Source organism: Coptis chinensis, chromosome 4 (genome assembly GCF_015680905.1).
Source record: "Coptis chinensis isolate HL-2020 chromosome 4, ASM1568090v1, whole genome shotgun sequence".
Taxonomy (NCBI): domain Eukaryota; kingdom Viridiplantae; phylum Streptophyta; class Magnoliopsida; order Ranunculales; family Ranunculaceae; genus Coptis; species Coptis chinensis.
The window spans coordinates 107,326,525-107,339,188 of record NC_141459.1 but is presented as its reverse complement, the minus strand read 5'-3'; the positions used below and the strand labels follow the sequence as shown (position 1 = coordinate 107,339,188).

The window sequence follows — 12,664 nt, the reverse complement described above, 5'->3', positions numbered from 1 at the left end:
CAAAGAGGGTACGGTTATGTAGAGTTGTGTCTGTGTCATGGGGCTCAGTTAGAATACGGATTAGGATGCCTTTGAAAGATGTAGTTTTCTATATGTGTCAGGGGGGCTGCAAAACCATATATTGGTTATAAGAGGACAAGTAATGAGAACATGATCAATGGATTCAGGAGCATTGTTGCATCTAGGGCAATAATCATCAACACCAATATGTCTTTTAACTAAAAATTGTTTAGTAGGTAGAATGGATTGTAAAACTTGCTAGACAAATTGTTTTATTCTTAAAGGTAAGTTAATCTTCCAGTCGTTCCAGATAGCCTTCCATGTTTTAGTATTTAGAGTATTGAAGTTTTGAGTTTCAGTAGACAAATTGTGTTTCATGTACCAGTTATAGGTTGACTTTACAGTGAATTTACCATTGGATTCAACTGTCCAAATCCATTTTTCCTGATCAGAATTTTCATTTAGACTTAGTTTGATATTATATATAGCAGTAGCAATATCTGCAGTGAATAAGTCATCAATAATATTTTTATTCCAATCATTATTAGTAATGAGATCTGATACATATATAACAGTACTGTTAGGATGAGGACCACTAGGTTTTTTATATGGAATAGTGGGGATCCAGCAGTCAATGGAAGTGCCCACATTGTTTGGCTTCCTGATCTGTTCGAGTATAATTTTAGCAAGTAGGTTATTCACTGGAATGATATCAGAATACTATTCAGTCTACTGTTCTTTTATCTAAACAGGGTGCCCAGTCGAAACTTCTTAGGCCTTGTGACTACGAGCCAAATTTTGATCCTGGGGTTTGAACCTTATGTAACGAAGTACTCCACTGAAGGATTGCAATCTCCCGCCATTGTAAGTTTTGCATTTATTGATCAACTTTCATCTTTTTATTGTGATGCGTTATTAGTTCTATTATGGTGTTTGGGGTTTCTAACCCAGGTGCACGGCCCACCTCCCACAAACTTTACTAACTAAGCTACGTTGGCTCCTGCTTTGTACTGTTTCAGTGTGCTTGATGTACTACTGTACCAGCAAGGTTCAGGCAGTACCAAGGTGGAGCTTCCTTCCTAGCTATTGATGCACTTTACGGTCATTAGAGAATTGGATGGCGACCAGCCCGACCTGAAGGCTCTCCAGACGACGCTAGTCAATTTCAAATTAACCAGCAGCCTTGCCATGAGGGGGCGGGGGATATGCCAAGAAAATTCAAATTCATCCATGCATTAGGAGTTTCAAGTGTTATTATTTTACACAACTGTGAAGATAATAAATTCTCTCCGTGATCACTTCCTTGTATATTTTATGGATACATCGACAACTCCATCTACTTACTGGAATAGCATACTTCAAGAGCAAGTTACTGGTGAGATCCTTGTCTATGTGAGTTAGAAATTCTAGGCCATGTCCCAAATAGCTTCACTTCTTCAACGTAGGTGAGACGTAGTAAAAGTGTAAAACCATTCAAAATCAAAATCACTCTCCAAAAACTGTTGTCAAGAAATCTTTCGAGATAGCAAACTCATTCTATAAGTGATCCCAAAAGGTCGACACGATAACTTGGTCACGGGGTCTTCACATTATTCTATTTCTAGCACACACAAATATCTATGGTCACACGTGGCAGTAGCTGACAAGCTAACAAATCTATTTCCCATGTCAGTTCAACACTTTAACTAGAGCATAGCTCAAAACTTCATTTCTCACTCCACAAGCCAAAAAAAAATGGCTTCTTCCTCTTCTCGTCTCTTTAACTTCACATCAACTTATAAACAACCCCTCTTAAATCCCACAACCTCAAATACAACAACTTTTCACAAGCACAGAATCTCATTCCCTTCTTCTCATGATCCGAAACTTGGCAGAATCACTTGCACTGGTGTTTCCTTCGCTGAAAGGTACTTCAAAGTATATATTTTATTCCTTTCCTCAATTTTGCATAACCCCTTTTGATAGTTTTGTGTATAAGTAATGATCAATGACTAAAAATGTGTTCTTTTTTATGTTAATAGAGAAAATATGTCGAAACAAGGAAGTGGGAAAGTTAAGATTAAGGTTCGTTTAAATCACCAAGTTAAGTTTGGTGAGACTGTGGCAATGTTTGGGTCTTTGAAGGAGTTGGGATCATGGAAGAAAAGTTTTAAGATGAATTGGACTGAGAATGGGTGGGTTTGTGAGGTGGAATCAAGAGGAGGTGAATCTGTTGAGTTTAAATTTGTTGTTGTGAAGAATGATAAGAGTTTGAATTGGGAAGGAGGTGATAATCGAGTTTTGAAGCTGCCGAATGGCGGTAGTTTTGAGTTGGCTTGTCATTGGAATAAGACTGCTGAAAATGTAGAGCTGATACCTTTTGGTTCAGGTGATAATATTGAATTGAAGGAAATTAAGGGTGGGTCTAAGAATGCCGAGGTGGAGAATGTAATTGGAGGAGAGCCAAGTCCTTTTGTTGAGCAATGGAAAGGGAGAGCTGCATCATTTATGAAGTCTAATGAGCATAGAGATAAAGAAGGAAGCAGGAACTGGGATACTAGTGGTCTTGAAGGCTTTGCTTTGAACTTAGTGATAGGTGATCGGAATGGTCGGAATTGGCGGCGAAAGGTATGATTCTTCATTGTAGTAGTTTTTAATTGCCACGAACTTTGACATGCAAATTGCGGGCTGGAATCCAACTTTTGGCTGATGCCATTCAATCAAAGTTGGATTCGTCTTACAAGACAATGGTTCCCACACTTAAAGTCACAAATGCTAATTCATGGAGGATAAACTTTGATTGTATATATCATTTTTGGGATATATTATTACTTAATGTTTTCTGTTTGCTTAAAGTGTTAATAGTAGTTAGATAATGCCGTAGTATGGATTTCCAAACCTTTGATTACCTGCACATTGTCACATAGCATACTGTCACGAGTGCATCACCTTGATAAAAACCAAACATCAAGGTATGTAGCTATCGTTAGCATCAAAAGACTAATTATAGACGGAGAGTGATTAGATCATATCCTAGCTGTACCCTTGTGCTATGTCAATGAACAAGACGAGTTGACGATATTGTCAAACCATATCGGCTGAGAATTGCCAAAGACATGCCTTCATGGGTACAATGTCTCCACTTCATTACACAACATTTTAATCTTTTTGGAAGAGATATTAGCACATCAACTCTGTGTTCCCTTGCCCCACAATGAGTAGAGATCATTCAAGAGCAGGGGTCCAAGTCTTTTATACATAGTTCCTTGTGCTAATAAGAAATTATATATGATGCTATAAAGAATCTAAAAGAACCGATCTTTTAAAAGGTGGAGGTGTCGCTTGAGGCAGTCTAATATTCACTACTAATTCTCCATCTATTATTAACCTTCTCTCAATCTTCTTAGTTCTTGCAATCCTTTTCTAGTTATGTCAGTTGTTTGTTTAAAATATCTTCCTTCTGCGTTATGGTTGTTGGTTTACTGGTTGTTCTGTGGAATGCCATTAATCTATGTAGACTGCGACCTTTCTTCTCTGTTAAACTTAATATGGTCTTTACATTTTAAATTTTTTGCCTCTGTATGCAATGCAGCTAGAAGTTGTCCGTGAACTGTTGGTAGGTACGGAAACTGGTGATCGCTTGGAGGCTCTGATATACTCTTCTATCTATCTTAAGGTTGTGCAATTATTGCTTGCTTCAAGTGTTGTTATTGAATTAGTTTTTACAGGCCTTAAGCTTATGACAATATGTTTCTTGTGCAGTGGATAAATATAGGGCAAATTCCATGCTTTGAAGATGGAGGTCATCACCGACCAAACAGACCCGCCGAGATTTCTAGACTCATATTTCGCGAACTGGAGAGTATGTCATACAGGAAGGATGCATCTCCTTCGGTAACTTTGTTTGATGGAGTACTTTTATGCACATTTTCTTTATTGAACCTAACAGTCAAACCGCACTTCTATTGCTAAAGAGTTCTTCTCTTTATTGAACTATATTCAGGAGATACTTGTTATTCGCAAAATTCATCCATGCCTTCCATCATTCAAGTCAGAATTTACTGCGTCTGTTCCCCTTACTCGAATAAGAGATATTGCTCATCGGAATGACATCCCTCATGATCTGAAGGTTATATATATATTGAATTGCTTGGTGCAGTGATTAAAATTTTGTTGTCTTGTATTAAGTACTGAATCTGTTGCATTGTCCAGCAAGAAATCAAGCATACTATACAGAACAAGCTTCATCGTAATGCAGGCCCAGAAGATCTGATTGCTACTGAAGCAATGCTTGCCAGAATTACGAGGAACGCTGGGGAATATAATGAAGCATTTGTTGAACAATTTAGAATATTTCATAATGAACTGAAGGACTTTTTCAACGCAGGAAGGTATTTTGCATGATTCCTTTTGAATATGACCTGACACGCACAACATATACATGCTATTCTCAATGCATGTCGCGGTTCTCCTTATTTACCAAGATTTATTTATAACTTCACATATTCTTATTATTTGTTTCGTGAATTTTCTGAAAAAGACCGTCATGATACATGAAAAAGAAAAAGTGTCCACAGAATCATCTGAATGGGTTATTATTTGTTTTGGTTTATCAAAGCTGCATGTGCAATTACTTAATGATGATGCCAACTTTTTTTTTTCTACATAACTACTTGGTAGGCATATGAAAGATGCGGCTCATGTCTGTCCAAATGACCATGTCACAGTTATGATATACTTATTTAGTTGCTCAAAGGATCTTACTACTCCAGAGATGAAATTTTGTTAGAGTCCCCGCCTCCCCGGACTTTATAGTTGGCGTGCATATTGTCTACATAACCTGTTTTTGTGTGTTTAGTTTTTTAGTAGGTTGGTTCTTCTTCTCTCTCTCTCAAACAATTTTCACAAGTACTTGGTTCCTCTTCTTCTCTTTGGTTGGCTCGCCTTATGAGTTGTTATTTAAAAACAAAGTTAAGTACTTGAATTATCATCCACGAAACCGTTCTAGGAATTAACTTTACTTTATTTCTTTCGTGGAATTCAGCAACTGTAGCTATAGATATAAGTGATTTAATTTTTATGTGAAAAATAGAATCGGCGACAGATTTGGTGTGATAACTCTTACACGTGCTATTGCAGCCTCACGGAGCAACTTGAATCAATTAAGGATTCTCTGGATGGAAAAACCTTATCAGCTCTTTCTTTATTTCTAGAGTGCAAGAAGGTATTTATGTTGTGCTTTAATTACTTTGTTCTCATTTCGGGGTGAAAGTTATAGTTTCACCCAAATCAGTTATGCTGTTAATCAAGCAGAGCTAACATATGCTACACAACTCAGGTTCTCTATATTGATTTTTTCTTAGACTCTTAATGAACTAGAATTGCAAGTAATCAGAATGTTGTTTCATCGATTGAAAATCTAGTTAATGTCCACACGAAAGAAAGATGGAAAGCCTAAAATATACTCATTTCGGTCATTTGAATGCGTTGGGGCAAGTAAACTCGGAAAAATCTATATATAGTTTGTGGAGATTAGATGGACCTACATAATGTGGGTACTCTCAATAGATCCTAATCTTGAACCGCAAATGGCTAATATATGGGTGAACTGTATTTTGCAGAGTTTAGACAAAATGGACGAACCTGGCAATTTCTTGAAGAAGGATGGGGCTGATCTACTGATGAAAGCGTTGCAATCCTTGTCGTCTTTAAGAGCACTGCTTGTGAAAGGTCTTGAAAGTGGCCTTCGGAATGATGCTCCTGATGCTGCAATCGCAATGCGTCAAAAGGTCTTTTGAGATGAGATAAATACTTATTTATCATGTTTCATGATGGAGTGGTTTCCTGAAGTAAAGCATTTTTTCCTAAATGATCTTGCTCCTGTGCAGTGGCGCCTTTGTGAGATTGGGCTTGAGGACTACTCTTTTGTTCTTTTAAGCAGGTGCATTTAAAAGATTCCTCTGATTTAGTTCTTATTATGTGCAATAGTTATGGTCTATGTTCAAGTACTATTTAGTCTTTCTGTCTGGGGTAATGCGTTATAGATTTTTTTTCTGATCGGTAATGCGTTACTGATCAGAGCTAAATATTTATTAGTTGATACTCTCACAAATAGTATTAACACGTAACAAGAAAAAGAAGGCAATAAGCACCTTTCTTGGCGGAATGAGGACTTCTGAACAAGGACTTTAAAAAACAATCCATTATAAGCTGTTTCAGGTGCTTGACTGAAGGTCAAATATCTATGTTTTCATTTTGTTTTTATGAATTTTATTGCAATTACGCATCATGCTTCTGCTGCATCAACTCTGTAGAGCCCATAGCTCAGGGCGGTGTACACATTACACTGGAACAATGTGGTTTCTGTGGTAGTCCAGCTTGCCTAAGTAATAGTAAAGAAAGAGAACATAACCAAGCTGTTAGGAAAAGAAGGATAATTAGGTTATTATGTAAGGGTATAGTAGTCATTTGTTAAAGTGCGGTTTGGGATAAAAAGGTTACACATATGGGTTCTGTGTAATAGTTTTCTATGTGGTTTATCAAGAATGCAATAAAAGGTAGTCTTCACTGTGAATAGAAGCAATCTTTGAATAGTTCCGGAAATCCTACACCATGCATGTACTTAGATAGAGCTATGTTATAGTGAACACCTTTCTTTAAGTCAAAATGGGAAAAATGGGATTCATCTTTAATATATTGGAACTGTTAGTATGACCAAATAACAAATGAGTATGGCATTGCAATGAAGCAGATGAACTCTTGCAGTGGCCAAATTGACAAAGTATTTTTGATAAATTGAATCGATTAAAGAAAATAAATATCAAGTTTACTACTTTTATAGCAGGTCTTTATCTAACTTGGCGTTCATTGTTTTATTTGGTGAAGCTGTACTGAGTTATTAGATGAGGTCTTCTTAGTACTAAATCATTTTAGATTGTGTTTGCTCTAAATAGATTCCTTAATGCACTCGAAGCTATGGGTGGGCTGTCTTGGCTAGCACAAAATGCAGGGCCTGTGAACGCAAGTTCTTGGAATGATCCACTTGATGCTCTAGCTGTTGGGATTCGCCAGTTGGGACTTTCTGGTTGGAAGCTAGAGGAATGTACCGCGATTGAGAATGAGCTCCTAGCATGGAAGCAGAAAGGTCTAACTGAAAGAGAAGGTATTTTCTCAGTTTTGAACGAACTGGATGACTACTCTTTGAGTTTCTCTGAGTTAATTTTGTTCTTAATGTTTCTAAGTATATCTTTTTATTCGTGGTTTTTGAATATTTTGTCAGGCAGCGAGGATGGTAAAACCATTTGGGGATTGAGACTGAAAGCTACTTTTGATAGATCAAGGAGAATTACTGAAGAATATTCTGAAGCTCTTCTTCAGATTTTCCCTCATCGAGTGCAGGTCTATTACATTGCTTCTCCTCTTAGCAATTACTTTCGAAGACAGATTACGTAATTCTACTGTTAGTTTGCTATGGTCATGTTGAATGCTTTACTTGAGGCTGCTGAAGCAGTATTTTTGGTACTTGAAACTGGACTGGAAGATGACAATGAGGGTGCTGATGCAAACATTCTTCCTTGGTAATGCAGATGCTCGGGAAAGCACTTGGAGTTCCTGAGAACAATGTAAGGACCTATACTGAAGCTGAGATTCGGGCCAGGTATTGTCTCTTTGTCATTCTTTTTTCTTCATCCTTGTCTTATCTTTTTTTTTCTCTACTTTTGTTTCCTGTCTTTTCATTCACACAGAGGTATCTTGTATAGTTGTCTTCTTAAATCTTGTGATGTTTATAAAATTTGATCTTCTATCTAATACCTTCACTCAAATTTTACCTGTAGTGTTATTTTTCAAGTCTCGAAAATTTGTACCCTGCTTTTAAAAGCTACAAGAAGCATACTAGGGTCCCAAGGTTGGGATGTTCTTGTCCCAGGAGATGCTGTTGGGACTCTTGTACAGGTATATTTAAAACTTTCATAGTAAGAGTAAAATAATATTTACGCTATTGAATATGAGCAGAAGAAAAAGTTTGGAGAAAAAGAGAGAAAAGATTGTGCGGCCTTAGTTGATTTCGTCCTTCTCTCACACATCTTTATATAGGAAAATAGTAGGGTTTACATAATAGAAACATAATAAAGTTCCTACTGTCCCTTAGAACTCTAACAATAAGGAATCATCAAAAAAGGGGGAATCACAGTTTAACTTTACTGGAAATTTTACTGTGTGTTTTCTAGGTTATTCTAAATACTAAAATACCTAAGTTTGAGTTTCGTAATGTGTAGTCTGATATAATAAAGAGCAATAAGCAAATAAGCAATAAGCTTTACTTTACATGCAGCAGCATAGTGTACTTCTTGAAACTGAAGTTTGTTAATTTTTCATTTTATTTGTTGTTATTTTTCACTTTTTGTTTTTGTTTTGTGTTGAACCACCCTTTCTTGGCTAAATATTTTTTTTTTCGGTTTAATTATAATCTTTTAGCCTGCCTAGAGAAGACGGTAGTCACTTACGCTCTTCTTGTTTCACTGGTATATAGATTGCATTAGCATTAGTTGATGATTCTGTTGCTATATTCCGTGCCTGATATGCTCAGGTTAATTTGCTATTCAGGTTGAGAGTATTGCCTCTGGATCTTCCCAAATATCAACGGTGGGACCTATAATTCTTGTTGTGAATAAAGCTGATGGAGATGAGGAGGTTCTGCCTGTTGATTTTTTGTTAATCTGCTACCTTAATGACTTTTTAGAAGCTTGTGTAGCATCTGGCCAGTAGCATAATAAGCTCAATGTGGGGTGCTGTAACATGCAGGTCACAGCTTCTGGGAATAACGTTGTTGGTGTGGTTCTTCTGCAAGAACTGCCTCACTTGTCACATCTTGGTGTTAGGGCCCGGCAAGTAAGTCATGTGATACAGATTGTCAGCATGTTCATTACTTTAAAATGAAATAAGCAATCACAACACTTGTGATAACTTGCAGGAGAAGGTGGTTTTTGTCACATGCGAAGATGAAGACAAAATTTCTCACATCCGAAGCCTTAATGGCCAATCTGTGAGGTCGTTTTCTAAGAACACCAATAATTAAAAGCTTATTCTAGACATCCTAAGGTTCAAAGCTGTCTTTTCTACTGTTAATGATATGTTGTTTTAGCCTCTTATTATATTTATGTTGGTGATATTTTTCAGGTTGGAAGCATCTTCGGCTGGTGTTGACTTGTTTCCTTCTACTCTAAATGGAAACAAAGAGGTGTTGCCTGCTCTTTCACGAAATGGAATTTCATCTGGATCAGAACCCCCATCACCCCAGTCGTCTTCCTGGTCTATAGTTAAAACATCCAACTCAAATCAGGTATAGATTGTGTAGGGGTTTTTCTAGATTCCCACAATCCTGTGTTGATGTCTTCCCACCGTGTTCTAGTTTAAAGTTTAAAGCGTATCTGCTGAAACCAATAGGAGTGTTTGATAATATGGACTGAACCATGAAGGTGGCTGCCTATGTATCCTCTTTCAGGAATAAGTCTGCTGTAGTTCTTTATGGGACTGAATAGCATAGTGAGTGGGACTAGGGATTCCTCTATATCTTGGCCATTAAGGTTTCCTCCCCTGTTCCCATACTGCTGCTGCCTCCTATATATAGTGACTTATGGAAGGCCCTAGAATAAGGTTTCCTTGGCTACCAAGAAACCATCTTCTAGCTAGGGTTTCATTTTTCCTTGTCAAGATAGGATCAACATCAGAATAGAAGTTATCACATAGAAAGAGACATAGTTGGACTAGGTTTCCATAATAAACCTTTAGACTTGGAAGTCTGCTCTAAAAGGAACACTTATTCTAAACACGTCCAAGAGTCCTTCTAATATTGAAATACAACTGTACAAGGTCGTCATCCAGTTCTGGATCTGTCCAGTTCCCGAACTACTTCGCTGAACTGACTGGTCAAACTAAAGGGACTGTCCTGAACTCGTAGGAATTGACCAGAACTGACCAAATCAATTCTAGAGCCATTATCTTATGCTCCATTCCCTTTCTGATAACGATCTTTCAGTGTAATCTCACTCTACCACGTGTCTTTAGGACACTGGGGGAATATTACCCCTACAGATTGTTTGTTTCTTCATTTTACTGCAGCCAATTACTACCTGCTTGGTGTTTTATTTGATGTCTATTCTAACTCAATATTTGTTAGGGTATTTCTCTGGGTGTTCAAGTGCTCAGAGATGCAGATACTCACACATCAGGTGCAAAGGCCTTTGCTTGTGGTCAATTGGCTTCTTTGGCGGCACTTTCAGATAAAGGTAAATATAGATCTGTAAATACATGTACCATAATTCACGATTCTGCCCATTTTCTAGTTGTTGTGATTGATATCTATATAAAAAGTATTTCATAAACTTATACTCTAGTTGACTGCTTCCATATAATTTTGTCCTGACCTTTTAAAATTAAATAAAACAACCCATCAGTTCTAGCAGTATTCCCGAGAAAAGAAAGGACTGGGAAGCAAAAAGAAAAATAACAAGAAAAGTAATGGATATATGAGCCAAGTGTTCTTTACTAGATGTCTTATGACTTAGAATTGCTTAAAGCTGAGGAACTAGCTTTTTATGTACTTTTACTTTTTTTTTGTGTCTTGTCCAAGGAAAAACCATGAGCTATATGACAGAAACTTCAAATGCTCCCTGAAGCCTAGTATAGTCCTTCAACCAATTTTATTGATTTAAGCTTGCTCTTGGTAATGGCAGTCTACAGTGACCAAGGAGTGCCGGCGTTGTTTCTTGTCCCTGCTGGGGCAGTTATCACTTTTGGGACTATGGAATCAGCATTAGAGGAAAGCGGCTCTATCAAAGCTTTTAGATCCCTTGTAGAAAAGATAGAAACTGCCAAGGTGGAAGGTGGTGAACTGGATAAGTTATGCTCTGAGCTCCAGGAACTGATATCAACCCAACGCCCTTCCACTGAGATCATCAATAACATAGCCAGGATATTTCCTGACAGCAAACGTTTGATTGCTCGATCGAGTGCCAATGTTGAGGACTTAGCTGGAATGTCTGCTGCGGGATTGTATGACTCGATTCCAAATGTTCACCCTTCAAACCCGAACATTTTTGGAAATGCTGTTGCTCGAGTATGGGCTTCTTTATACACAAGGAGGGCAGTTCTAAGCCGACGTGCTGCTGGTGTGCCACAGAAGGATGCTACCATGGCAGTACTTGTGCAAGAAATGCTGTCCCCAGAGTTATCCTTTGTGCTCCACACAATGAGTCCAACAGACCGAGACACTAACTCTGTCGTAGCCGAAATTGCACCAGGGCTTGGTGAAACCTTAGCTTCTGGCACCCGTGGGACTCCCTGGCGCTTGTCTTGTGGAAAATTTGATGGAGAAGTACGGACTCTAGCATTTGCGAATTTCAGTGAGGAGCTGTTGGTACTTGGTTCAGGCCCTACTGATGGCGAAATGACCCATTTGACAGTAGACTATAGCAAGAAGCCGTTATCCGTGGACCCAATCTTCCGTTCACAGCTTGGTCAGCGCCTCTGTGCTGTCGGATTTTTCCTAGAGCAGAAGTTTGGATGCCCACAGGATGTAGAAGGATGTGTGATTGGCAAAGACATCTATATCGTGCAGACACGCAGCCCTGATAAAAGCATCAAGACCTCGCAATAAATACACACTTTAAATAATAATTGTGTTGTTCTGTATTGTTAGCTCACACAGAGAAGATTATGAATTATAGTAACTTTACCTGATATGAAAAAGCACCCTTTAGCAACATTGAATGATACTGTTGGTTTATAATGTAATATTGGTGTAAGAATGTAAGATCTTTAATGAGTTATTACCGTTTCCCATGGCTGTGTATATGCATGTAAACTCCAAGAGTCGAAACTTGTTAGCTGCTATACATGTCAGCGTTCTTCCTTCGGGCTTGTGTGTGTGCAGAAGTAAACATGCGTGTAATTACAGCAACAGATGCATACCCAAACTAGTATTCACCTGAGCAAGAAGTAATATGATTCTGTAATGCAATGTGTTTCTCATCACATTTGAGAATAATGTATCTCAGTGCCAAAGGTCTGGGGCATTTTTTTTTATGGAGACAACCTGTGTTGTTGTATGCCACCTCAGTGGATATATTTATATGCTTTGACACTGGGGATTGGTACTGAACTTGGATTTTGAAGAAAAGTCATTGACCGAAAATTTACTGGAGCTGTGAGCCTGTGAAAAACCAAGAAAAGTTACTGGAGCTCAAGGCTTTGAAGGAGTATATCATTATAGGATTTCATTGATAGTCAGTAAGGTACTGCCGAGTTTTAATGGTAGTATTTACATGTCAATAAATTTGGAAATTTTCCAATACAGCCACAAATATGAGAAGAGAAAAAAGACGGACTGTTGATTTTTAGGGAATGTTTAGATTTAAGTTTCACAACCAGTTTTACTTGCCACGAGAAAAACTGGTAAGAGACTAAGAGTGTAAGACTCTTGCCTACATCTTCGTTCGATATAGTAGTGAGAACCCAAACTAATAGTAGCATATTGCTTTCCTAGCCACTTGCTATCTCCTAAAACAAAAAAGCAAGATCCTTCGTCCAATACATCTTCTGCATCATACATTTGTTTTTTTGGATCAGTTCTGCATCATACATTACATCTCTCAGTAGACTTCACTGAATTTAGAATAAAAATTAA

At 37.8% G+C, this 12,664-nt stretch overlaps 1 protein-coding gene across 1 annotated transcript; it reads left to right on the top strand.

The window, feature by feature from the left end:
• Positions 1–1,688: 1,688 nt before the first annotated feature.
• On the top strand, positions 1,689–11,820 carry LOC147506792 (chloroplastidic phosphoglucan, water dikinase (ATGWD3)). Its single transcript, XM_086558836.1, has 19 exons — positions 1,689–1,907; positions 2,022–2,607; positions 3,572–3,655; positions 3,742–3,873; positions 3,983–4,108; positions 4,192–4,370; positions 5,119–5,203; positions 5,601–5,768; positions 5,868–5,920; positions 6,933–7,141; positions 7,259–7,377; positions 7,566–7,636; positions 7,815–7,932; positions 8,584–8,670; positions 8,782–8,868; positions 8,951–9,027; positions 9,157–9,319; positions 10,157–10,265; positions 10,713–11,820. The coding sequence occupies exons 1-19, from the start codon at positions 1,735–1,737 to the stop codon at positions 11,633–11,635; spliced, it is 3,549 nt and encodes a 1,182-aa protein (XP_086414962.1). The 5' UTR covers positions 1,689–1,734; the 3' UTR covers positions 11,636–11,820.
• The last annotated feature ends 844 nt before the right edge of the window (positions 11,821–12,664 follow it).

Coding starts and splice junctions, on each gene's coding strand:
- LOC147506792 (XM_086558836.1), top strand. CDS start 1,735: ATGGCTTCTTCCTCTTCTCGTCTCTTTAACTTCACATCAACTTATAAA. Junction 3,656..3,741: donor ACTCTTCTATCTATCTTAAG/GTTGTGCAATTA, acceptor TTTCTTGTGCAG/TGGATAAATATAGGGCAAAT. Junction 7,637..7,814: donor GAAGCTGAGATTCGGGCCAG/GTATTGTCTCTT, acceptor TTTTACCTGTAG/TGTTATTTTTCAAGTCTCGA.